The sequence below is a fragment of the Carcharhinus amblyrhynchos genome, chromosome 8 (genome assembly GCF_965287045.1).
Source record: "Carcharhinus amblyrhynchos chromosome 8, sCarAmb.v2.hapA, whole genome shotgun sequence".
Lineage (NCBI taxonomy): Eukaryota > Metazoa > Chordata > Chondrichthyes > Carcharhiniformes > Carcharhinidae > Carcharhinus > Carcharhinus amblyrhynchos.
Genome location: NC_137331.1, coordinates 120,569,981 through 120,597,289, shown reverse-complemented (window position 1 = coordinate 120,597,289; position 27,309 = coordinate 120,569,981). Strand labels below are relative to the sequence as shown.

The 27,309-nt window shown below is 45.2% G+C and overlaps 1 protein-coding gene across 1 annotated transcript in view; it reads left to right on the top strand.

Annotated features, from left to right (window-relative positions):
* LOC145347098 (uncharacterized) overlaps window positions 1-26,535 on the top strand; it is a 40,231-nt gene extending 13,696 nt beyond the window's left edge. Inside the window, exons 2-4 of the mRNA XM_080195015.1 lie at window positions 13,081-13,491; window positions 19,651-19,764; window positions 25,337-26,535. Coding sequence (XP_080051141.1) covers window positions 13,081-13,491; window positions 19,651-19,764; window positions 25,337-25,353 — 542 coding nt within the window. The 3' untranslated portion in view covers window positions 25,354-26,535. The remainder of the gene's footprint in view (window positions 1-13,080; window positions 13,492-19,650; window positions 19,765-25,336) is intronic.
* Window positions 26,536-27,309: the final 774 nt, after the last annotated feature.

Here is a 27,309-nt window from a genome sequence, read left to right as displayed (position 1 = left end):
ATTCTCCCCGTGTCTGCGTGGGTTTCCTCCGGGTGCTCCGGTTTCCTCCCACAGTCTGAAAGACGTGCTGGTTGGATCCATTGGCTGTGCTAAATTCTCCCTCCGTGTACCCGAACAGGCATCAGAGTGTGGCGTCTCGGAGAGTTTCACGATAACTCCATTGCAGTGTTAATGTAAGCCTACTTGTGATACGAATAAATAAACTCTAAGCTTGAAATTCTCTCCAAAGGCTTGGATAGCTTTGACACTTGGACAACTTGCTGAATTTCCATTTTGTCTCCTTAGATTCCCGCGTGCACTCAAACACTATCTCACAAGCACACTGTGGCCATGCCAAGCAGAATACCACCTTTCTCCCCGAGGCCTGTCATTCGGAGTCAGTCTGCTAAATGCAGCTCTTTCTTTGGTCTACTTTGCTTCCGGCTTTGAACTTACTTAATAGGATCTACAGCTGTCCCTGTGTCGGTGACACTTCCATCTGATCGACTGCCCGAAACTGCCTCAAGAAGAACCATTTACTGACGTTTGAACTGATCTGGTGACCTATCAAAACTCTCGCTGAGGGCCCCACCCTTTCTTACTGGACAGGAACCAATCAGCAGTGGAGTATTCTCTACCTTAAATGTTATGATCTCCACAGACAGCTGATTTAGTGCCCAGGAATTCATGAATTCATGACAGTATGCAAACCTATGTGTTTACAGTTGTATAGAGTTTATTTATTAGTGTCACAAGTCGGCTTACATTAACACTGCATTGAAGTTACTGTGAAGGTGCCCCAGTTGCCACACTCTGGCACCTGGTCAGGTACACTGAGGGAGAATTTAGCACAGCCAATGGATCCAACCAGCGCGTCTTTTCGACTGTGGGAGGAAACTGGAGCACCCAGAGGAAACCCACGCAGACACGGGGAGAACATGCAGACTCCACACAGACAGTGACCCGAGGCCGGGAATCGAACCCTGGTCCCTGGTGCTGTGAGACAGCAGTGCTAACCACTGTGGTGTGACCAGAGGGTGCAGATCCTTGTTTGATTTTCTGAGTGTGTCTGCCTTAAAGTAAACCCAGCTGAATCTCTGAGTTATATGGCTTTCACCTTTTAAATGTGTTTGCTCACTGGTGGCTCGTCTTATCACTATTGTACTTGTATTTGAACAAATCATTTCACTGGTCTGTTCAGCACACAAATATAAGTGTAAATGGATTCAGGAGGAGGCTTTCACTTCCTCGATCTTGTTCCATCATTCAGTTCGATCATGGCTGATTTGTATCTTGAAAGTTGGAGCTCAAGAAGGAATAACAAGATCAGAGAGTACTCAGTGGATGGCGGGATATCAGGAAGTTCAGAGGAACAGAGGGATCTTGGGGTGCTTGTCCACAGATACCTGAAGGTGGTAAGACAGGTGAATAGGGTAGTTAAGAAGATATACGGGACCCTTGCCTTTACCAGTTGTAGCACAGAGTACAGGAGCATGGAGTTTATGTTGGAGCTGTCCAAAGCTTTGGATAGGCCACAGCTGGAGTACTGTGTGCAGTTCTGGTCATCTCACTATAGGAAGGATATTCAAGGGGAGTGGTGGCGTAGTGGTATTGTCACTGGACTAGTAATCCAGGGACCCAGGGTAATACCCTGGGGACCTGGGTTCGATTCCCGTCCACGGCAGATGGTGAAATTTGAATTCAATTAAAAAAAATCTGGAATTAAGAATCTACTGATGGCCATGAAATGATTCTGGATTGTTGAAAAAACCCATCTGCTTTACTAATGTCCTTTAGGGAAGGAAATCTGCCGTCCTTACCTTGGCTGGCCTACATGTGACACCAGGGCCACAGCAATATGGTCAGCCAGCGATACCCATGTCCCACAAATGTATATAACAAATACATCATCACTCTCTGGATGAAGAAATTTCTCCTCACCTCTGTTCTAAAGGGTTTGTCCCTTATCCTCAAACTATTACCCTTAGTTGAGGATTCCCCCATCGTTGGGAACATTCTTTCTGAATCTACCCCGTTTAGACGGAAGTATCTCATTTTTAAACTGAGCATTCTCATTGGTGTCCTGCTCAATATTTACCCCTCACCCAACCTTTAAAATGGACCTTAAAACAGGGATCATTGGGAATATTCAGTGGCTGGAATTCTGCGTTGTTGCTGCCAATGAGAAAGGAGAAATTGGTGCTCAACCAAATCTCCATTCATAGCAGCGGGACTGGAGAATCCCAGCCATGGGTGAGGTTGGAGAATCCCAGCTGCGGGCAAGGTTGGAGAATCCCAGCTGCGGGCGAGGTTCGAGAATCCCAGCTGCGGGCGAGGTTGGAGAATCCCAGCTGTGGGTGAGGTTGGAGAAGCCCAGCCATGGGTGAGGTTGGAGAATCCCAGCTGCGGGCAAGGTTGGAGAATCCCAGCTGCGGGTGAGGTTGGAGAATCCCAGCTATGGGCGAGGTTGGAAAATCCCAGCCGCGGGTGAGACTGGAGAATCCCAGCTGTGGGCAAGGTTGGAGAATCCCAGCCATGGGCGAGACTGGAGAATCCCAGCCGAGGGCGAGGTCGGAGAATCCCAGCCATGGGCAAGGTCGGAGAATCCCAGCCATGGGCGAGACTGGAGAATCCCAGCCGAGGGCGAGGTCGGAGAATCCCAGCCATGGGCAAGGTTGGAAAATCCCAGCCGCGGGTGAGACTGGAGAATCCCAGCCATGGGCAAGGTTGGAGAATCCCAGCCATGGGCGAGACTGGAGAATCCCAGCCGAGGGCGAGGTCGGAGAATCCCAGCCATGGGCAAGGTTGGAGAATCCCAGCCATGGGCGAGACTGGAGAATCCCAGCCGAGGGCGAGGTCGGAGAATCCCAGCCATGGGCAAGGTTGGAAAATCCCAGCCGCGGGTGAGACTGGAGAATCCCAGCCATGGGCGAGGTTGGAGAATCCCAGCCATGGGCAAGGTTGGAGAATCCCAGCCATGGGCGAGGTTGGAGAATCCCAGCTTCGGGGCGAGGTTGGAGAATCCCAGCCATGGGCGAGGTTGGAGAATCCCAGCTTCGGGGCGAGGTTGGAGAATCCCAGCCATGGGCGAGGTTGGAGAATCCCAGCTTCGGGGCGAGGTTGGAGAATCCCAGTCTGACAGCCTCTGCAGAGGGAGAAACAGAGCGAATATTTTAAGTCGCGGACCTTTCTTCAAATCAGATAATCCAGTCCTGACAGTTGGTAGGAAGTTGCCAAACACAAATTGGCCGCTGCATTTCCGGCATTGAAATAATAACAAAAAAAGGTTGGGCAGAATGAGGAACCAGGAATGTGATAGGTGATAAATCCAACCGGAGGTTTATGGGAGTGAACTGTGAAACTCCACTAACACCACGGGCCCAAGTTTCCCTAAATTCAGCAAAGGCCAATAACTGGGGGGAAGAGTGGGGTTGAGTCTGCCGGCACCAGTGGCAGGGTGGGTCCTGATTGAGACGGGATGATTCAGGAATAGAGACTCAATAATGATATGCTAATGTAGGGAAATCATCGCATCATAGAAAACTCCTGACCCTTCCAATCTCCTGATTTCCAGGTATGCTTCCACTTGCCTGAAGAGGAATTTTCCAGGATTTAGTTTTCCTTTATTAACCCTCTTTTAACGTGATGGTGATGGGAGGGTAAGGGGGAGCTGGAAGTCTCAAAGCTCCATCATGAGGTGCGAGGCAGACATGGTCTCAGTTTTTATGTTCAGAAGCTATTGATTAGCATTTGATTTGATTTATTATTGTCACATGTATGAGGATTAAGTGAAAAGTATTGTTTCTTGCACTATACAGACAGAGCATACTGTTCATAGAGAAGGAAATGAGAGAGTGCAGAATGTAGGGTTACAGTCATAGCTAAGAAAGATCAACTTATTGCGATGTAGGTCCATTCAAAAGTCTGACAGCAGCAGGGAAGAAGCTGTTCTCGAGTCGGTTGGTACGTGACCTCAGACTTTTGTATCTTTATCCCGATGGAAGAAGGTGGAAGAGAGAATGTCCGGGGTGTGTGGGGTCCTTAATTATGCTGGCTGCTTTTCCAAGGCAGCGGGAAGTGTAGACAGAGTCAATGGACGGGAAGCTGGTTTGCGTGATGGATTGGGGCTACATTCACGACCTTTTGTAGTTTCTTACGCCTGTGGTGACCATTAGAAAGAAAGAAAACACAGTCGTCTCACAGATCACGGGGTTTGGTTCTGTGCTGTTTCCACACACAAAATTGGATCAAGACATTGAGGCAAACAGGACAGTTCTGGTCTGAAGAAGTTATATCCGACTTGAAACATTAACTTTGATTTGATTTGATTTATGATTGACACATGTATTCGCACACAGTGAAAAGTATAGTTTCTTGTGCGCTATACAGACAAAGCATACCATTCATAGAGAAGAAAAGTAGAGAGTGCAGAGTTGATGAACTATTCCATTCATGAGGACTGTCCGGAGTCTATATGGATAAGAGAGTTTCAGATCCGTTATTTTGATGAGGCCACAAATGGAATCTTATAACACATTGCAAAAAATGATGCACAATCTGATTTCTGCAACTAGGGGAAGGGGGCAGGGCCTAAGCCTGCTGGAAAGCCGGCTGCTCTTCCTGGAGGGTGCTATTGTACTTGCACAGATCACTCCGTTTTGTGCAACAGAACAAATAGATCTATCAAGTCACCTCATCTCTGGATATTGCCCACCCCCCCCCCCTCCAATCACTAGCCTCCCTGGCCAATTGCCTAACCCCTCCCCCACTCCTGGATATCATCCAGCAATCAATTATACAGACCTCCTCCCCCCACCCCCAGCCCAATCAATTATCACCCCCCCAACCCCCAGCCTGGTCGATTGTCCCCCCCCCTCCTCATCCTGGTTGATCAATGTCCCTCCTGGCTTGATCAGTTGCCCCCTCCCCCCTCCCTCGCCCAGTTGATCCCCTGCCCCCTGGCCCAGCATATCACCACCCCAGTAGATTGCCCATTACAGAGCGCAAAACGATAAAACCATTCCCCCCGCCACCCCCCCCACCCCCCCAAACACAGCCAATCATCAATTGCTGAATGCACAGAATATAAATCCTACCCTAAATCCTGACTTTTCAAAATGCAACACCTCACACTTATCTGTATTGAAATCCATTTGCCAATCCTCGGCCCACTTCCCTTACTGATCAAGATCCCCTGTAATTTTTGATAACCTTCTTTGCTATCAACGACACCTCCTAATTTACTATCATCTTCAAACTTACTAACTGTGCCTTGTACATTCACATCCAAATCATTTATATAAATAGTGAATAACAAGGTTCCCAACATTGACCTTTGAAGCACACTGCTAGTCACAGGCCTCCAGTCTGAGAGACAACCATCAACCATCACCCTCTTCTTATCATTGAGCCAATCTTGAATCCAATTGGCTAGCTCCCTCTGGATCCCATGTGACCTAATCTTCCAGACTAGCCTGCTATGTGAGACCTTGTCAAAGGCCTTGTGAAAGTCCATATAAACAGCATCTACTGTTCTACCCTCATCCATCCTCATCAAAAAACTCTGAAAGATTTGTCAGACATGACTTCCCACACAAACCCATACTGACTGTCCCTAAACAGAATCCCCTCCAGTAACTTACCCCCCCACTGATGTCAAGCTCACCGACCTGTAATTCCCTGGCTTATCTTTGCTATCCTTCTTAAACAATGGAACAACATTAGCCACCATCCAGTCTTCTGGAACTTCACCAGTGGAAAGAGATGAGGCAATTTTACCTGCAAGGGCCTCTGCAATTTCTTCCCTAGTTCTTTTAAGAGGGTTGACCTTTTGTGTTGGTTGCCAAGCTGTCGGAGGTGTTGTCCTTTTAGTGTTGTCAGAATCATTAAGGGATGTATTTAATTGAAGTAGAAATTGTCCAAAAGATAGAGAATGGAGACTGAGAGTTAGGCTCCTCAGATTCTTTGCAAGTAGCTAGTGATGGCAAAGGGTTTTGTTTATTTTTAATTTGGGCCTAATGCACTGTCGTGGAGATTACAACCTTTCTGAATTGTCGCTTTATAACGTTTAGGGGGGTCAGGTCCTTTGGACAGTTTTTTTTTCATAATCCAGAGTTACTTTCAGTTTTAGTTACAAACTGTTGGGTCCAGGCTGAAAATTAGTGTTTTTGTCTCCCTCCCTGATATTGGAAACTCTGACAGGTTGGAAGCAGTTTTTCTTGCCTCTCTGGAGTGAAACGTTTGCTGTCAGTTTGCTAGCTAGAAACTAGAGGCCAGCAGTGGCTCTATCCCTCCCTCGGGATGTGCTGGGAGCTCCAGGATGGGGGAAGTCAGAATTTCAATTCTCTATCCAAAGGAGAGAGGGGATTGGAAAGCTGCAAGTCTCAGCAACACATGAGCATTCTTATTGTCCGTGCTAAACCGGGGATGGGTGTACGTTTGTAAGAAGGTTTGTTTGAGTGTTTAATGCTTATACAATATCATAGATTTTTTCTCTTGTTTGTAATTGGTAAAAGTTTTTGCTAATTTTCTTTCTATATGTGTTAACTATATTCTTAAATAAACTGTTTGATAAAAGTTCCCTAGAGGGTTGTTTGTATCATACCTGGAGTGAAACATTGCCTGCTTACTCACGCCAAAATTCAAAGTGCAAAACTTATGATCTAGGCTGACTGCATAAAACACTATGGAGTTTCTGATCAACCATACTCTTCTCAAAAATAGTGCAATGGCATTATCTAAATCCACCCGAGACAGCAGCAGGGCGTCCGTTTAATATTTCATTGGAAAGATGGCACTTTTTTAAAAATTAATTCACGCGACATGTGCGTCATTGTCTCGGCATCATTTATTGCCCATCCCTAGTTGCCCCTTGTTCAGACACAATTGAGAGTCAACTACATTGCTTTGGCTCTGGAGTCACACGTAGGCCAGACCAGGTAAGGATAGCAGATTTCCTCCCCCAAAGGACATTATGGGACAGCATGGTGGTGAGCTGCGCAGTGATTTAGCCTCACAGTGCCAGGGACCCGGGTTCAATTCCTGGCTCGGGTCACTGACTGCGTGGAGTTTCCACGTTCTTCCCATGCCTGCGTGGGTTTCGTCTGGGTGCTTCGATTTCCTCCCACAGTCTGAAAGACATACTGGTTAGGGTGAATTGGCCATGCTAAATTGTCCTCTCTGAACAGGCGCAGGAGTGTAGCAAGGAGGGGATTTTCACAATAAATGTAAATCTACTTGTGACTAATAAATAAACTTTCTAACTGAACCAGACTGATTTTTCCAACAATTGACAATGGCCATCAGTAGATTCTTAAATCCAGATTTTTTTTATTGAATTCAAATTGCTGTGATGGGATTCGAACCCAGCTTCCCAGAACATTAGCTGAGTTTCTGGATTAATAATCTAGCGTTAATACCACAGGGCCATTGCCTGGTCATCTCACATTTTTCCGTTCCTTACAACTTTTAATTTGGACATTGGCTGTAAAGCGCTTTGAGATGCCATGAGATTTTGACAGGTGTGATATAAATACATTTCTTTATATTGTTAGTAATGAGGTTGCAGTTCTAACGCCTGAGGAAACAGCTGTCAGGGCTCCACACACTGTCAACAGCACAGCTTCTCTTAGCCTGAATAATCATACAATGTTTTGTACAGGGATTAGAAGCTATTATGTCTCTGATTTTGTTGGGGGCCAAACTATGTCAGGTCAATAAACTTACAAAGATGCGATTGCAATGAAATCGAGCAAGTGTGTCTAATAAATTAATACTGCCGGAGCCAGATTCTGCCAAGTGTTTAAAAAAAAAGTGGCTTATAAATCTCCCTGTTATTATTGCCAGTCAGAGATGTTTTATTCTGTAGAAAGTTTCAATACCAACAGGAACCATCGAAGCACAAAAAAGAACCAGAAAGAAAAATTGAATGTGATTAGCTTCGGAAAGGATTTACATTTGCATTCACTTTTCCCCGAGCACCGGACTTCCCAGCACTTTCCACAGAAGTGGAAGGGTGGTCACTGCTGTAACGTGGTACACGCTGCAATCAGTTTATGATGAGCAAACTCCCACAGAGAATAATGTGATAATGATCAGATATTCAGGTTTTCTGTGATATCGATGGAGAGATAACATAGAAACATAGAAGATAGGAGCAGGAGGAGGCCACCTGGCCGTTCGAGCCTGCTCCGCCATTCGATGGCACCGTGGTTAACACTGCTGCCTCACAGTGCCAGGAACCCGGGTTTGATTCCCGGCTTGGGTCACTGTCTATGTGGAGCCTGCACGTTCTCCCTGTGTCTCTGTGAGTTTCCTCCAGGTGCTACAGTTTCCTCCCACAGTCTGAAAGTTGTGCTGGTTAAATTAATTGGCTGTGCTAAATTGCCCCCTAATGTACTTGAAGAGCCACTGGAGTGTGGCAACTGGGGGGTTTCACAGTATCTTCTTGCAGTGTTAATGTAAGCCTACTTGTGACTAATAAATTTAACTTAACTCACGATCATGGCTGATTGTCCAACTCAACAACCCAATCCTGCTTTCACCCCCATAACCTTTGATCCCATTCGCCCCAAGTGCTATATCCAGCCTCCTCTTGAATATATTCAATGTTTTGGCATCAACTACTTGCTGTGGTAATGAATTCCACAGGCTCACCGCTCTTTGGGTGAAGAAATGTCTCCTCATCTCCGTCCTAAATGGTCTACCCCGAATCCTCAGACTGTGACCCCTGGTTCTGGACACTCCTACCACCGGGAACATCCTCTTGCTAACTAACGGGCAGGACAATAAAGACAGTCCCCTTTCTATTCAAAATAGTTCCACCAGATGATCTTTCTCATGTACGCGAGCAGGAAGATGGGATCTCAGTTTAACATCTCATCCAAAATGCAGCACCAACAACAATGCAGCACTCCCTCCATATCGCACTGCAGCATCAGACCAATTCATCTTCTCAAACACTTGTTACGATCTTGTTAGGGACAATTAATTTAAGGGAAATCTGTACACCCCATAATTAACAGACATCAGTACGCCACAGGACTTCAAAAACAAACTTTTTATTGTACATAAGAATTAAACAAAGCAAGTACTATTAACTTCTTTAGTTTAAAGCTATTTATGCTCCAAACTCCGTTGTACTTTTCATCTCACCCTGCACCCCCAAGAATTCCCTTGTACATTATAAGAATTTAGAAAGTTCATTCAATTCTTTAGGAACAAACCCACATGATATGCCATAGCTCCCAGAATTCACTTTAATTTTCCTCTGTGGTCTAGCTATTTGCAAAGATAATATTTTATGGAGATTTTTCCATGAAAATTTGGGGTGAGCAACCTTCCAACTTTTATTTGTGGTGGTAAGTACAATTCTGTTGCTGTTGATGGCCCACAGAATCTCATGGTTTTATAGTCTTGAGTTGCTAGGTCTGTTCAAAGTTTAGCACAGCAGTAGTGCCATACAACACATGAAGGGTTGGCATTTTGCCCACATCGGAAGGGCCCTCTGCCACATAGAGAGACTGCCAGGTAAAGCTTGGTGGCCCACCCAGCAGATTCCCAGAGAGGGTGGGCTCCCTAATCAGTGCTACATGTCTTACTCCACCCCCACTCCTTCCAGTGACAATGTCTGTCTCAAACACAAGATACTGCTGTTGGAACAACTGCCATCCCTCATTCTATCTGCACTCCCCCTACTGCTCTACACCCCATTGTAGGGACTTGGTGGCCTGTCCTTGACTCCCGTAAAGAAATCATAGCCCATCGAGTCTGCACCGACCACAATCCCACCCAGGCCCTATCCCGATATCTCTACGTATTTACTCGCTAATCTCTCTAACCTACACCTCTCAGCACACTAAGGGCAATTTTTTAGCGTGGCCAATCAACCTAACCCACACATCTTTGGACTGTGGGAGGAAACTGGAGTACCCGGAGGAAACCCACACAGACACGGGGAGAATGTGCAAACTCCACACAGACAGTGACCCGAGCAGGGAATCGAACCCAGGTCCCTGGAGCTGTGAAGCAGCAGTGCTAACCACTGTGCTACCGTGCCATCCTTGCGGAAGATGCTGAATGTGCCTCCCTGAAGTTGCATCCCTCAGCAATGGCCACCGGGAGTGGTGGCACTGCTGAGCTACCAGCATTCTGATTGGGCTGGCAGCTCTTGAGGGGATGGCAATGGGGGGAGGGTTATACCATCAATTCAACAGCTGATCCAAAAGCTGCTTGTTAATTGGCTGCTGTCGGCAAAAGTCTTCCCAGGGTCCTACTGCCTGTCAGAGCGAACTCGGCCCTTGCTTCCAACCTGGCAGAGGGACTTCAGACCGCAGAAGAATTCAGCCTGTGGTTTGTACCATTTTTGCAACCACTACCTACATGGAATCTGAGTAACCTAACTCCCAAACTCTATTCTGTCTCTTCTGGACAATTTCGACAATTAATTACAACCCTTAATTCCATATCCCAAAATCTACAAAGTTCTGCTTCATGTAACTTCGATGACAAACTTCTGAAAGTCCATTTATACTTTATCAAGGATGTTTCCCCATGTCGGCACAGTAGTTGGCACCGCTGCCCCACAGTTCCAGGGATCCGGCTTCGGATGACTGTCTGTGTGGAGTTTGCATGTTCTCCCCATGTCTGCGTGGGTTTCCTCTGGGTGCTGTGGTTTCCTCCCACAAAGATGTGTGGGCTAGGTTGATTGGCCATGCTGAATTCACCCTAGTGTCAGGGGATTAGCAGGGTAATTTTGTAGGATTACAGGAATAGGTGGGATTGTGGTCAGTGCAGACTCGATGGGCCGAATGGCCTCCTTCTGCACTGTAGGGATTCTATGTTATCAAATGAGGTTGTTCAAACACCATCCAACTTTCTGAGCTTTGAGTTGTCACTTTGACCCCTTTAATGTTATAATCCATTCGTGTGTGGTTCAGGTGCAGTGGAGAACACCACAAGTCAAGAAGGTGAAATGGATTTGAACCTCCAGACTTGAATGTTCCACTGCTTTCCTGACCAATCTCCCACCTCATACACTCACTAGGCTTAACCTCAGCCAAAACACTGTGGTCCATGGGCCGGATTCCCCGACCTTGCCTGCGGCTGGGATTATCCAGTCTCGCTGCAATGAATTTGACCGAGTGCCAAATTCTCACCGGCAGCGAGGATTGAACGACTGTACAGACTGCCAATCTTTTTCTGATTGGCAGTCGGTGATTAGTGAGGTTCCACGGGGATCTGTGCCAGGACCCCAACTGTTCACATTATATATTAATGATTTGGAAGAGGGAAATGAATATATAAACACCAAATTTGCAGATGATACAAAGTTGGGTGGGAGGGTGAGTTGTGAGGAGGATGCAGAGATGCTTCAGTGTGATTTGGACAGGCTGAGTGTGTGGGCATCTGCATGGCAGATGTAGCATAATGTGGATAAATGTGAGGTTATCCACTTTGGTAGCAATAATAGGAAGATATATTATTACTTGAATGGATGTAAATTGGGAGAAGTGGATACTTAGTGAGAGTTTTTTGTCCTTGTCCATCAGTTGCTGAAAGTACGTGCGCAGGAACAGCAGAGAGTAAATAAGACAAATGGCATGTTGGCCTTCATAGCGAGAGGATTTGAGGAGAGGGATAAGGATATTTTGCTGCAATTGTACAGGGAGTTGGTGAGGCCACACCTGGAGTATTGTGTACAGTTTTGCTGTCCTTATCTAAGGAAGGATGTCCTTGTTATAGAGGAAGTACAGCAAAAGTTTACCAGGCTGATTCCTGAGATGGCAGGTCTGTCATATAAGGAGAGATTAAGTCGATTAGGATTACATTCACTGGAGTTTAGAAGAGAGGGAATCTCATAGAAACTTATAAAATTCTAACAGGATTAGACAGGGTAGATTCAGAAAGAATGTTCCCGATGGTGGGGGAGTCCAGAACGAGGGGTCATAGTTTGAGGATAAGGGGTAAACCTTTTAGAACTGAGGTGAGGAGAAATTTCTTCACCCAGAGGGTGGTGAATGTGTGGAATTCACTGCCACAGAATGTAGTTGAGGCCAAAATGTCTGATTTCAAGAAGAAATTAGATATAGTTCTTGGGGCTAAAGGGATCAAGAGATATGGGGGGACGTTGGCAGTAACCAGAGGGACGGCACAGTGGCACAGAGATTAACACTGGTGCCTCGCAGCGCCGAGTCACTGTCTGTGTGGAGTTTGCACGTTCTGCCCATGTCTGCACGGGTTTCCTCTGGGTGCCCCAGTTTCCTCCTACAGTCCGATAGATATGTGGGTTAGGCGGATTAGCCCTACTAAATTGACCCTAGTGTCAGGGGAACTAGCAGGGTAAATGTATGGAATTACGGGAATAGGGACCTGTGTGAGCTTGTGGTCAGTGCAGACTTGATGGGCTGAATGGCCTCCTTCTGCACGGTAGGATCCTATGATCCTATGATTCTAAGGGGGATCAGGATACTGGATTCGATGATCAGCCATGATCAAAATGAATGGCAGAGCAGACTCGAAGGGCCGAATGGCCTTCTCCTGCTTCTAGTTTCTATAAATTCTGGCCCATATCTAACTCTCACTAAATCCTGTTCACCCACCACCCCTCCCACTGGGTCAGCAATGAAAACCAATCCACCAATTACTCTGTTGTAAAATTCTCACCTTGTTTGACAATTCCTCCATAACCTTTAACCCTCCCTATCTCTGAGACATCCTCCAGCCCTACAACCTTCCAGGATCTCTGCACTCCTTGATTCTGCCTTCTTGTACATCCCCAGTCATTTTTGCTCCATCACTGCCTGTCACACCTTCAGCTGTCTGAGTCCTGAGCTGACCAATTCTCTCCTCACACATCTCCACCTCTTTATTTCTCTCTCCGCTCCTTTCAAAATGAAGCTTAAAACCAATTCTTTGACCAAGCTTTGAATAAGCTGTGCTAATGTGAAGCGGTTTGGGAACCTTTACCTCATTCAGAGCGCTATATAAATGTTGCTGATGTGCGTATGAAAGATAAGAACATGAGCTTGCTGGGGATGTTTTAATCGGAGAAAATATTTTTGTTTCTTTCCTTTAATGGACACACTGGGGGAAAACCAATAGCTCCGGATGTAAATGGCCCCATCACAGATGAAAGTGAAACCATTGCCGATCACTCCTATCTACTGGAGGCTAAAGAGGTTGAGACTGTCGCAGACAAAGTGGTCACTAGTGAACCAGGCCCTGCAGAAGCTGTAGGAGGTTTGGAGGTAGCTGCTGAGGCTGGCCTCGAACCTGTTGCTGCAGAGATGTTTTCTGATGAACCAGAACCAGAACCAGAACCTGAAGCTGAACCACAACCACAACCAGAACCAGAACCTGAACCTGAAGCTGAACCTGAACCAGAACCCGAAGCTGAACCTGAACCAGAACCCGAAGCTGAACCTGAACCAGAGATCTCAGAAGCCCTGAAGGAAGTGACACCTCTTTCTGATGCAATCGTACAACCCTCGGAGACAAAGCAACAGACTGAAGGTAATATAGCAACCGTGGCCTTAAATTGTGCGGTTGTGACCAGCAGTGTTTTCCACTGGTGGTCACAACTTTCCTATGGTGGCACAGTGATTACCACTGCTGCCTCACAGCGCCATAGAGACATAGAGGTTTACAACATGGAAACGGGCCTTTCGGCCCAACTTGTCCATGCTGCCCTTTTTTTTTAATATCCCTAAGCTAATCCCAATTGCCCTCATTGGGCCCATATCCCTCTATACCCATCATATCATTGGGCCGAAGGGCCTGTTTCCCATGCTGTGTTGTTCTTTGTTTATCCATGTAACTATCTAAATGTTTTTTAAAAGACAAAATTGTATCAGCCTCTACTACTGCCTCTGGCAGCTTGTTCCAGACACTCTGTGTGAAAAAATTGCCCCTCTGGACACTTTTGTATCTCTCCCCTCTCACCTTAAACCTGTGCCCTCTAGTTTTAGACTCCCCTACCTTTGGGAAAAGATATTGACTATCTAGCTGATCTGTGCCCCTCATTATTTTATAGACCTCTATAAGATCACCCCTCAGCCTCTTACACTCCAGAGAAAGAAGTCCCAGTCTATCCAGTCTCTCCTTATAACTCAATCCACCAAGTACTGGTAGCATCCTAAAAAATCTTTTCTGCACTCTTTCTAGTTAAACAATATCTTTTCTACAATAGGGTGATCAGAATTGCACACAGTATTCCAAGTGTGGCCTTACCAATGTCTTGTACAACTTCAACAAGACATTCCAACTCCTGTATTCGATGTTCTGACCAATGAAACCAAGCTTACTGAATGCCTCCTTCACCACTCTGTCCACCTCTGACTCCACTTTCAAGGAGCTATGAACATGTATCTCTAGATCTCTTTGTTCTGTAACTCTCCCCAACGGCCTACCATTAACTGAGTAAGTCCTGCCCTGGTTCAGTCTATCAAAATGCATCACCTTGCATTTGTCTAAATTAAATTCCATCTGCCATTCATCAGCCCACTGGCCCAATTGATCAAGATCCCATTGCAATTGGAGGTAAAATTTTTCACTGTCCACTATGCCACCAAGCTTAGTGCCATCTGCAAACTTACTAACCAGGCCTCCTATATTCTCATCCAAATCATTAATATAAATGATAAATAACAGTGGGCCCAGTACATGTCCCTGAGGCACACTGCTGGTCACAGGCCTCCAGTTTGAGAAACAACTCTCTATAACCACCTTCTCGCTTCTGTCAAGAAGCCGATTTTGTATCCATTTAGATACCTCACCCTGGATCCCGTGAGATTTAACCTTATGCAACAACTTACTATGCAGTACCTTGTCAAAGGTCAGGAACCTGGGTTCGATTCCCGGCTTGGGTCACTGTCTGTGTGGAGTCTGCACGTTCTCCCCGTGTCTGTGTGGGTTTCCTCCGGGTGCTCTGGTTTCCTCCCACAGTCTGAAAGATGTGCTGGTTCGGGTGCATTGACCTGAACAGGTGCCGGAATGTGGCAACTAGGGGAATTTCACTGTAACTTCATTGCAGTGTTAATGTAAGCCTAACTTGTGACTAATAAATAAACTTTAAACTTGTCAAACTCAAGAGGGAAAGGCAGTCTCGCAAGGTACAACTGGCGGATTTGGCTGCTGCAGTTGAGTAGAACAGCCTGCGCTGTTAGCCTGAGCCATTCACACCAAACAACTCATAAATGTGAGAGTCCCAGTGAAAAATAGGAGACATTCATTCTAACCAGCAATGTCCTAAATAGCACATTGATATTTCAGATTTATTGGTTTATTTTAAAATTTGTCCTTGGAATGTGAGCCTTTCTGGCAAGACCATTATTCATTGCCCATCCTTAGTTGCACTTAAGCAAATGTTAGTGAACCACTAACAGGAGCTCAGCAGGGTACTTCAAGGGCAGTTAAAGTTAACCAGGTTGCTGTGGGACTGGAGTCACACGTAGGCCAGGCTAGGTAAGGATGGCAGATTTCCCCTCCAGAAAACCATTAGGAATTTAGAAGAATGTGAGGTGACCTTATTGGAACATGTTAAATTCTGCAAGGGTGGCACAGTGGTTAGCACTGCTGCCTCACAGCACCAGGGACTCGGGTTCGATTCCGGCCTTGGATCACTGTCTGTGTGGAGTCTGCACGTTCTCCCCGTGTCTGCATGGGTTTCGTCCGGGTGCCCTGGTTTCCTCCCACAGTTCAAAGATATGCAGGTTAGGTGGATTGGCCATGCTAAATTGCCCCTAATATCCAAAGATGTGCAGGTTAGGTAGATTGGCCATGCTGAATTGCCCCTAATATCCAAAGATGTGCAGGTTAGGTAGATTGGCCATGCTGAATTGCCCCTAATATCCAAAGATGTGCAGGTTAGAACATAGAACATAGAACACTACAGCACAAACAGGCCCTTCGGCCCACGAGTTGCGCCGATCACATCAAATCCTATCTATAACCCCCAATCCCATAAAACCCCATATACTCATCCAGAAGTCTTTTAAAAGACCCCAGCGAGTTCGCCTCCACCACCACTGACGGCAGCCGATTCCATTCACTCACCACCCTCTGAGTGAAAAACTTACCCCTAACATCACTTCTGTACTTTCCTCCCCGCACCTTAAACCTGTGTCCTCTCGTAGTGACCATTTCAACCCGGGGAAATAGCCTCTGAGAATCCACCCTATCTATTCCTCTCAACATTTTATAAACCTCTATCAGGTCGCCTCTCAACCTACGTCTCTCCAGGGAAAAGAGACCCAGTTCCCTCAACCTAACTTCATAAGGCATGCCTCCCAGTCCAGGCAACATCCTTGTAAATCTCCTCTGTACCCTTTCAATAGCTTCTACGTCTTTCCTATAGTGAGGCGACCAGAACTGCGCACAGTACTCCAAATGAGGCCTGACAAGGGTCTTATAAAGTTGCAGCATTACCTCCCGACTCCTAAACTCAATCCCTCGATTTATGAAGGCCAGTACACCATACGCCTTCTTGACCACATCTTCCACCTGCGAGGCCGATTTAAGAGTCCTGTGGACCCGGACCCCAAGATCCTTCTGCTCCTCAACACTACCAAGACTCCTGCCCTTGATAGTGTACTCGTTCATCCCGTTGGTTCTGCCAAAATGGACGACTACGCATTTATCCGCGTTGAAGTCCATCTGCCACTTCTCCGCCCAGTCCTGCATCCTATTTATGTCCTGCTGCAACTTTTGCCATCCTTCCAGACCATCCACAACACCACCGACCTTCGTGTCATCAGCGAACTTACTTACCCATCCTTCCACTTCCTCATCCAGGTCATTTATGAAAATGACAAACAGCAAGGGTCCTAGAACAGATCCCTGGGGCACTCCACTGGTGACTGACCTCCATTCAGAAAAAGACCCATCCACAACAACTCTCTGCCTTCTGCAGGCAAGCCAGTTCTTGATCCACAAGGCCAAAGGCCCTCGGATCCCATGCCCTCTCACCTTCTCAAGAAGTCTTGCATGGGGGACCTTATCAAACGCCTTGGCCATGGTGGATTGGCCATGCTAAGTTGCCCACTAGTGTCCAAAGTTGTGTAGGTTAGGTGGATTAACCATTGTAAATGTGCGGGGGTTTACAGGGATAGAACAGCGGGAGTAGACATAGGGTAAGGTGCTGTTTTGCAGAGTCAGTGCAGACTTGATGGGCCAAATGGTCTCCTTCTGCACTGTAGGGATTCTATGGATTGGCAGGGTGGATGCTGAGAGGATGCTTCCCTTTGTGGGGGAATTTAGAACCAGAGGGCACAGTTTAAAAATTAGGGATCTCTCAAAGAAGGGAGAGAATTTCTTTTCTCAGGTCATTAGTCTTTGGAATTCATAGTCTCCCACAGCGAGCCCTGGAGGCTGGCTCCTTGAGTTTATTCAAGGCTGAGTTACACAGACCTTTTATCATCGAGCCAGTCGAGGCTTATGGGAGGCAGACAGGAAAGTGGGATTCAGCCACAATCTTACTGAGTGGCAGAAAACGCTTACTCCTGCTCCTAATACTTAAGATTTTACAAACAAGATGGACTTTTCTCATTAACCAGCAGCATTTTTTTTACAAGATTAGCCTTTTATTCCAGATTTACTCATTAACTTGGGTTATAATTCCCCTAGTTACCCAGGTGGGATTTGAACCCGTGACTGCTATGCATTCATCCGTAACTCAGGATTACTAATAGTTTATTTATTTATCAGCGTCACAAGTAAGCGTACATCAACACTGCAATGAAGTTACTGTGAAAATCCCCCAGCACTCGTACAATAACATTACCACTCTGTGACCATAAATCCTTACTTGTTCCAAACTGACAGTCTTGAATACTCGGACCAAAAGAGAAAACGCTGGAAAATCTCAGCAGCTCTGGCAGCAAAAACGTTGACAAAGGGTCATCTAGACTCAGAAAGTCAGATCTTTTCTCTCCTTCTAGATGCTGCCAGACCTGCTGAGATTTTCCAGCCTTTTCTCTTTTGGTTTCAGATTCCAGCATCTGTAGTAATTTACTTAATAAGTTTTATTTGATGTAAAAAAATCCCTGAAACATAAAAGAAATTGCTTATCTGATATATGAGTGATGTAAATACGTGCAGCTTCAACAAGATTCAAGAAGCTCAACAACATTCAGGACAGAGCAACCCCCTCGATTGGCACCTCTTCCCCCACCGACACACAGTGGCTGCATTGTGTTCCGTCTACAAAATGAACTGCAGCAACCCATCAAGGCTCCTTCTCTTTTTACTTTTAGTTTATTTATTGGTGCTACAAGTAGGCTTACATTAACACTGCAATGAAGTTACTGATTCTCAGATTTTAAAACCAACTTCCCAGCCAGAGCTGCCTATCAGGTTGCTGCATTGCCACGGGTAAGGTTGTTTGGTGACCCTCAGCAGTGGCACGGTGGTATAATGGTTAAGTTTTTTTCATTATTGTCAAGTATGCACTGCAATGAAGTTACTGTGAAAATCCCCTAGTCGCCACACTCTATTCGGGTACACTGAGGGGGAATTTAGCACGGCCAATGCACCCAACCAGCATATCTTTGGGACTGTGAGAGGAAACTGGAGCATGCAGAGGAAACCCACACAGACACAGGGAGATCTTGCAAATTCTGCACAGACAGTGACCCAAGCCGGGAATCGAACCTGGGTCCCTGGCGCTTTGAGGCAGCAGTGCTAACCACCGTGCTGCCTATTGTCACTGCCAAGTTTAAGTTGTTCCTTTAACTGCTTGCCGAGTGCATACCTCCTGTTGATGCTCACAGTCACTAATAAGAGCCTGAACTAGTGGGCTATATGCACAGAAGACTCACACTTGCAGAAGAACTTTGCTCAGTAAGTTCCAAGTTGGCCTTGGCATAGCAGGGATGCTTAGAACAGCATTCCTTTCTGTCAGGACGCTGACAGTCAGTGTATGTGTCGCAGGGAGATAATGACACAATGAAAGAAAGAGGAAAAGGCTCCCACAGAACCAAACTGCACAGAAAATGGCTATTTGGTCCATTTAGTCTCTGCCAGCTCCTTGAAGGAGCTGTCCAATTTGTCCTACTACCCTGTTCCTTGCCCATAGTCCAGCAATTTGTTCCCCTTCAAGTATTTATCCAGCTTAGAAGTTTAGTATTAAATCTGCTTCCACCACCTTTCAGTCAGGGCTTACTAGATCAACATACAAAAACACTCTCATCTTGGGTGGGATTTTCCAGCTGCACCTGTCTCAATGCAGGAAAATCCCGCCCAACCTCAACAGACCTTGACTCTGGTTCTTTTACCAAAAGTCCTCAATCTGTGTCCCCTGATTACCAACCTTTCTGAAAATGTAGTTTCTCCCCATTTACTTCTCCCTATTTACTCTATCAATATCCTTCACACTGTTAAGCACCTCATTCAAATCTCTCCCTAAACACTCTCTACTCCAAGGCGAATAAACCCACCCTACGTAACTGGAATCCCTCCACTCTGGCACTGTTCTGGTGCATCCCTCCAGCCCCCTCTCTCTAAAGTTTGGTGCCTGGAATTGGAGACAATACACAGGCTGGCTTTGTGTCAGAACTGTTTACCTTTCCCTATTTCAGGGATAAAGCCTTTGGAAGGTGGGCTGGCTGTGAGATATGAGTGTGTCTGGGAAATGTGTGTAAAATTTGATTTAGATTGCACGGTTACTGTATCCAGGTGAGATTGGAGAGAAGTTGGAAAGCGAGATAAGTGTCGACACTGAGATCGAAGAGGTGCAGACAAAAGAAGAGGAGACAGAAGACACTCCTGCTTCTGAAGTGACAGAGATAAGTAAGTTGAAAATTAAACGATGACTGCATTAAACATTGCAGGCTGATAGATGGAACACAAGGGCAATCTTAAATTTCTCACGATTCCCCACACTTGCCCAAACCTCTCTCCAGTCTCACAAATGTTGAAATAAATAGAATCATCAAATCCCTAAAGGGCAGAAGGGGGCCATTCGGCCCATCAAGCCTGCACTGACAACAATCTCATCCAGGTCCTATCCCTATATCCCCACCTCCTTACCCTGCTAATCCCCCTGACACTAAGGGGCAATTTAGCATGGCCAATCAACCTAAACTGGACATCTTTAGACTGTGGGAGGAAACCGCAGCACACAGAGGAAACCCACGCAGACATGGGGGGAATGTGCAAACTCCACACAGACAGTGACCTGGGGCCGGAATCGAACCCAGGTCCCTGGCACTGTGAGGCAACAGTGCTAACCACTGTGCCACCATGTACCATCTCCCAGTCTAACTCATTCTTCACCAGGACTTCAAAACTCCAGTCCTCTGTTCTTTGGTTAATCAGTAATGCTGCTAAACCTAAACTTGTCACTTCATCACTGGGTGTCCTGAAAATGATCTCATCCTTCTACCTTGGTGGTGTCCTGCTCTGTGAACCCGAGCCTTTCTCCTGGTTCTGCTCAGTAAACTAACTGTAGATTTTGTTATCCATTAATGGACAGGCTGAAATCCTGGATTCTGCACTGACGCTCTGAATGGTGAAAAACACAATGGAAAGTGGAAAGTTTAAGAACATAAGAACATAAGAAATAGGAGCAGGAGTAGGCCATCTAGCCCTTCGAGCCAGCCCCGCCATTCAAAGTTTACAGTTTAATGCTGTGTAGTAGCTGAATTCAAAATGGTCTTTGTTTTTAAAACTCTCGGCCTTGTGTTCAAATCTCTCCCAGGCTTCCACCCATTTCCTGTAAATTCCTCCAGCCTGACAACCCTCTTCCTATTCTGGATTTGTGCACGCTCATAGAAATCGTAGAATCATAGAACCCGACAGTGCAGAAAGAGGTCATTCGGCCCATCGAGTCTGCACCGAACACAACCCCACCCAGGCCCTACCCCCATATCCCTACATATTATACCCACTAATCCCTGATTTTAATCACTCTATCATTGGTAGCCATGTTTTCAGCTGCCTGGCTCCTAAGTTCTAGAATTCCTCCTTAATCCTCTCCACACCGCCAACTTTCTCTTCCTTTAAGACATTTTCCTTAGAAGCTATGCCTTTGACCAGCTTTTACTCATCTGCCCTAATATGCCCTCAGGTGGTTCAGCGCTGACTTTGGATTAACAGTTGCTCCTGTGAAACACCTTGGGGCATCTTACTACGTTAAGGTAAGGGGGGGGTATTATCGTTAGAATATTAATCCAGAAACTCAGCTAATGTTCTGAGGAACCGGGTTCGAATCCCGCCAAGACAGATGCCGGAATTTGAATTCAATAAAAAAAAATCTGGAATTAAGAGTCTGCAAATGACCATGAAACCATTGTCAATTGTCAGAAAAAAACCATTTGGTTTACTGATGCCCTTTAAGAAAGGAAATCTGCCGTCCTTACCTGGTCTGGCCTACATGTGACTCCAGAGCCAAGGGTAATTGGGATGGGCAATGAATGCTGGCCCAGCCAGGGATGCCCATGTCCCATAAATGAATAAATAAAGGTGCTATATAAATGGAAATAGTGCTCACAATGACACTTGTTTCAGTGAAGCGTGCCCCCAGCTGTAGCAGTGTGCTGTAAATGCAGTGGATCAAAAGAGGACACACTCCTATTTATTGTGTTAGATCCTCTGTTGGCTGTAAGAGGTCTGATCATGCTCTGTTTAGGATTCCAACTGCAATCATGTTACAACTTAGCTCATCCTTTAAGATTCTTTAGTTGCAGTTCCTTGCCTGTCTATTGAGATAATTGCTTTTGGAGCTGGAATTTAGTTTCTTTCATTAAACTAATCACTCTATTATTATATTCTGACGGACACTGAAATAAGATGTTGAAGACAAGGCTACGGACCAAATGCTGGAACATGGGATTAGGTTAGATAGGTGCTTGATGGCTGGCACAGATGTGAAGGGCCGAAGGGCCTGTTTTATGCTGTAAAAATCTGATTGGGAGTTTCTGGCCTCGTTCGCTATGAAAATCCCGCCCGAGGTCAACAGATCTTCCCATGGTCTTTCTACGATTCCCGTGGAGAGTGGAATGGGAAAATTTGTTTCTAAAAGCTACAAGCTTGCAGGATTTCTGCATTGTATGTTGAAATCTTATCAACCCTCTGCCTTGCTATCACAGAAACATAGAAAATAGGAGGAGGAGGCCATTTGGCCCTTTGAGCCTGTTCCACCATTCATTACGATCACAACTTATCATCCAACTCAATACCCTGATCCTGCCTTTCTCCATTGATCGCTTTGCTCCAAGTGCTATATCTAACTCATTCTTGAAATCATACAATGTTTTGGCCTCAACTGCTTTCAGTGGTAGCAAATTCCACAGGCTTCCCACTCTCTGGGTGAAGAAATTTCTCCTCATTTCAGTGCTAAAAGGTTTACCCCGTATCCTTCAACTACAGCCCCTGGCTCTGGAAACCCCCCCACCATTAGGAACATCATCCTTGCATCTAACCTGTCTAATCCTGTTCGAATTTTATAGAATTCTATAAGATTTCCCCCTCATTCATCTTAACTCCAATTAATATAATCCTATCCGACTCAATCTCTCCTCATACACCAATCCCAGCACTCCAGGACTCAGCCTGGTAAACCTTCGCTGCACTCCCTCGAGAGCAAGAACATCTTTCCTCAGATAAGGAGACCAAAACTGCACACAATATTCCAGGTGTGGCCTCACCAAGGCCCTGTATAATTGCAGCAAGACATTCCTGCTCCTGTACTCGAACCGCTATGAAGACCAACGTACTATTTGCCTGCTTTACCGTCTGCTGCATCTGCACGCTTACCTTCAGTGACTGATGCACAAGGACATCCAGGTCTTGTTGCACATTTCCCTCTCTTAATTTATAGCCATTCAGATAATAATGGCTCCTGTTTTTCCTACCAAAGTGGATATCCTCACATTTATCCAAATTCTATTGCACCTGCCAACCATTTGCCCACTCATAAAGAACATAAGAACATAAGAAATAGGAGCAGGAGTAGGCCATCCAGCCCTTCGAGCCTGCCCCGCCATTCAATAAGGTCATGGCTGATCTGTCGTGTCTCAGTTCCACATTCCCGCCCTCTCCCCATAACCCTTAATCCCCTCGCTTATCAAAAACCCATCAACCCGCGTCTTAAAAATATTTAGCGAGGCAGCCTCCACCACTTCAACGGGCAGAGAATTCCAGAGATTCACCACCCTTTGAGTGAAGAAGTTCCTCCTCAACTCCGTTCTAAACCGCCCCCCCTTTATCTTGAGGCTGTGCCCCCTAGTCGTACTGTCCTTTCTGAGCAGGAAGAGTCTCTCCACCTCTATCCTATCCATCCCATTCATCATCTTATACGTCTCAATGAGATCTCCCCTCATTCTTCTAAACTCTAACGTGTACAAGCCTAGTTTATTCAGCCTCTCCTCATAGCTCAACCCCCTCAACTCCGGTATCAGCCTAGTAAACCTCCTCTGCACTCCCTCCAAAGCCTTGCATCCTTGCTCATTCAGCTTGTTCAAATTATACTGAAGCATCTCTGCATCCTCCTCACAGCTCACCATCCATCCAGCTCTGCAAACCTGAAGATATTACATTTAATTCCCACATCTAAATCATTTATATATATATATATAGTGAATTGCTGGGGTCCCAGCACTGATCCTTGCGTTACCCCACCAGTCACTTGCTGCCAATTTTTGCTTCCTGTCTGCCAATGAATTTTCTGTCCATCTGAATGGACTACCCCCAATCCCACGCATTCTAATTTTACACACTCATCTCTCCTGCGGGAATTTGCCGAAAGCCTTCCTAAAGTCCAAATAAACCACATCCACTGACTCCCCCTCATCAACTCCACTAGTTACATCCTTGAAGAATTCCAGATTTGTCAAGAATGATTTCCCTTTCGTAAGTCCATGCTGACTCCATCCAATTCTAGCACCGTTTACCAGATGTGCTGCTATAAAATCTTTGATAATGGCCTCTCGAATTTTCCCCAGTATCATCATCAGGCTCGTTGGCCTATTATGCCCTGTTTTCTCTCTACCTCCCTCTTCAAATGGTGGGGTGACATTAGTTATTCTCCAATCTGTAGGAGCCGTTCCAGAGTCCACAGAATCTTGGAAGAAGACTGCCAATGCATCCATTATTTCTGGGTTCACGTCCTTCAGTACTCTGGGATGTAAATTATCAGGCCCTGGGGAATTATCGGTCTTTAATCCCATCAATTTTCCCTACATCATTTCCCTAGTAATACTGATTTCCTTCAGTTCCTCCCTCTCACTAAAGCCTGGCTTCTGTAACATTTCTGATGTTATTTGTTGGGTACTTGTTGTGAAGACAGAACCGAAATATGTGTTTAGTTGGTTACCCATTTCTTTGTTCCCCATTATAAATTCCTCTGTTTCTGATTATAAGGGACCAACATTTGCCTTTACCAATCTTTTTTCTCCACATAACCCTAGGAACTTTTACAGTTTTTATGCTCCCTGCAAACTTACTATTTTTCCTTTCTTAACCAATCCCGTTGGCCTCCTTAGCTGAATTCTAAACTGCTCTCAATCCCCAGGTCTGTTGTTTTGTTCTAGCCAATTTGTATGCCTCTTCCTTGGATCTAATACTATTTCTGCTTTCCATTTTCTGTTGCCTGTTCCCCATCCCTTTACCCTGATAGTTATGGTGATGGAGTTTCACCTTTGGCCTACCAAACTACAGGTTCTTTGCACAGTGCTATCACTTTAATAATTAACTTCAGAGACCAAATGTAAACTCAGTATCCAGCAAACAGAAAGAAATCCACACTGGTGCGATACGCCTTCCTCATGTCACCAGATAGCCAAACAACATTTGAATAAAAACTTGTTTTAGTTGTTATCATTTGTACTTTCCTTGTTTTAAAAAAAAGGATTTTTTTTAACCAAGTTTCCCAATCTCAAACAACTGGCTCCAAAACAATCTTCCTTCAATTTTATTAATTTTTCCCACGTCACACGAGTCTGTGGTATGTAATTTATTTCATTTATTAGTCACAAGTAGGCTTACGTTAACACTGCAATGAAGTTATTGTGAAAATCCTACACTCCTGCACCTGTTCGGGTACACCGAGGGAGTATTTAGCATGGCCAATGCACCCAACCAGCACATCTTTCAGATTATGGGAGGAAACCGGAGCAGCCGAAGGAAACCCATGCAAACATGGGGAGAATGTGCAGACACTGCACAGTGAGCCAAGCCAGGAATTGAACCTGGGTCCCTGGCGCTATGAGGTAGCAGTGCTAAACACCGTATGTTGTACAGTATGGAGATTCATCAATTATTTTAATTGACTATTCAACTTTATAGATTGCAAACTGTTAATTCATTAAAAACATGGGGTAAATTACTCACACTTTTAATGTTTTCTTCTTTTAATTGACAGAAAGTAAGGAAGATTAAATCTCTGCTGTTCAAGTCTTGCTCATGTGGAACTGTAAAACTGCTTTATATTCTACAATTTACTGTCTTCAATAAGAGATTCCAGCAGCCCTCAGCAATTCCGCAGCATCGTTACCATTTAATCTGGGGTTTCTACACACATCACTTGCCAGGACGTGCAATCATTCGACTGGGCTGCTTGGTGTATTAATGACATCTATTGGCTGTCCACTAACGTCACCAGGTACAAACGGGAGTAACTGAGTCATTCTCGGGAGCTGCTGCTTTCACTATATTTTACCACCTTTTAGGTCCGAGTAATCGTGGAACCTGTGTATAATTGCAAAACTGGGCCTGTAACCTGGCAGGCGAAAGCATTTAATTCAGGTGTTTATTCACTCTATGAACACATCGTTGAAACCAAAAAGGAAATAGGGACACACTAGTATTGTACCCTCATCTTTTAGTGGAAAGAAGTGTAGCAATCTGGACAATGTCTTATGTGTAATTATGCTTGCAGTACTAAGTAGCAATCTTTGTTAAAATTTTTTTTGCGGGGGGTTGACACTGTACAAGAGCACGCTCATGACTTGATACAAGACATGTGCTGTGTATCTTTGCTACTGGGACCTTTCAAGAGCACTGCCAAGTTGTCTGCAGTAAGATGCTGCACAAGTTCAATAAAGTGCTCCACCAGAACGATCCTTTCAATGTGCAATGCAATGTTAGATACAAATTATTTTAGGGAACACTTTATAAATTATTGGATAAGTCGTAAAAATGATGAAGAACTGTTTATATTTATAAATATATTCCTGCTCTAGCACATCAGAATGTTAGTAAACACATCATTTAAGCACATTGATTTTTGTAAGTCAAGGATGTTGAGGATTACAGAGCCAAGGTGGGTAGATGGAGCTAAGATACAGATCAGAAGTAATCTTACTGAATAACGGAATAGGCTGAAAGGAACCAGGAGGAAGAGGGTGACATCGCAGTAGCTATGAACTTCCTTAAAATGGTCTGTGTTTGATTTAAAGAGGAAATGCTGCAAGATATGAAATATAAAACAGCTTTTAAACGATATTCTGGTATTTGTGTGGCTTATTCTTAATTGCAGTTCAGCCTGGATTCCACAAAAATATGCAATATTAAACCAAAAGAGAAGATGCTGCAAAATCTCAACAGGTCCAGCAGCAACTGGAAAGAGCTGACATTTTTGAGTCCAGATGACCCTTTGTGGAAGTGCAATATTGTACTTCCCAACTTGCTGAAAAATGGACACAAGCAGTAAAAAAAAAATCGTTAATGAGGGATTTGCTATTTATTTATTATTCACAAGTCTTGCACTGTCTTGCAAGGTGATGCATTTTGGAGGATCGAATTCAGGTGCCAATTATATAGTAAATGGCAGAACCCTTAGGAACATTGACATAGAGGGATCTGGGCATACAGGCCCCTGGATCCCTGAAAATGGCAACACAGGTGGATAAGGTGGCCAAGAAGGCATACAACATGCTAGCCTTCATCAGCCAGGGCATCGAGTATAAAAGTTGCCAAGTTATGTTAGACCTGTACTAAACTTTAGTTTTAGGGTTATGGTGAGCAGATGGGTAAGGGGAGATCAGCCATGATCTTATTGAATTATTGAATTATTCCTACTCCTGCTCCTATTTCTTATGTTCTTATGAATGGCGGAGCAGGCTCAAGGGGCCAAATGGGCTACTCCTGCTCCTAGTTCTTATGTTTTATACAGGCCACATTTAGAATAGAATGTGCAGTTCTGGTTGCCACAGTACCAGGACATGAATGCTTTGGAGAGGTGCAAAGAAGGTTCACCAGAATGTTACCAGGTCTGCACGGTTTTAGGTATGAGGGGAGGTTGGATAAACTCAGGTTGTTTTCATTGGGAAAACGGAGGCTGAAGGGCGACCTGATAGAGGTCTACAAAATTATGAGAGGCATAGACTAGGGTGA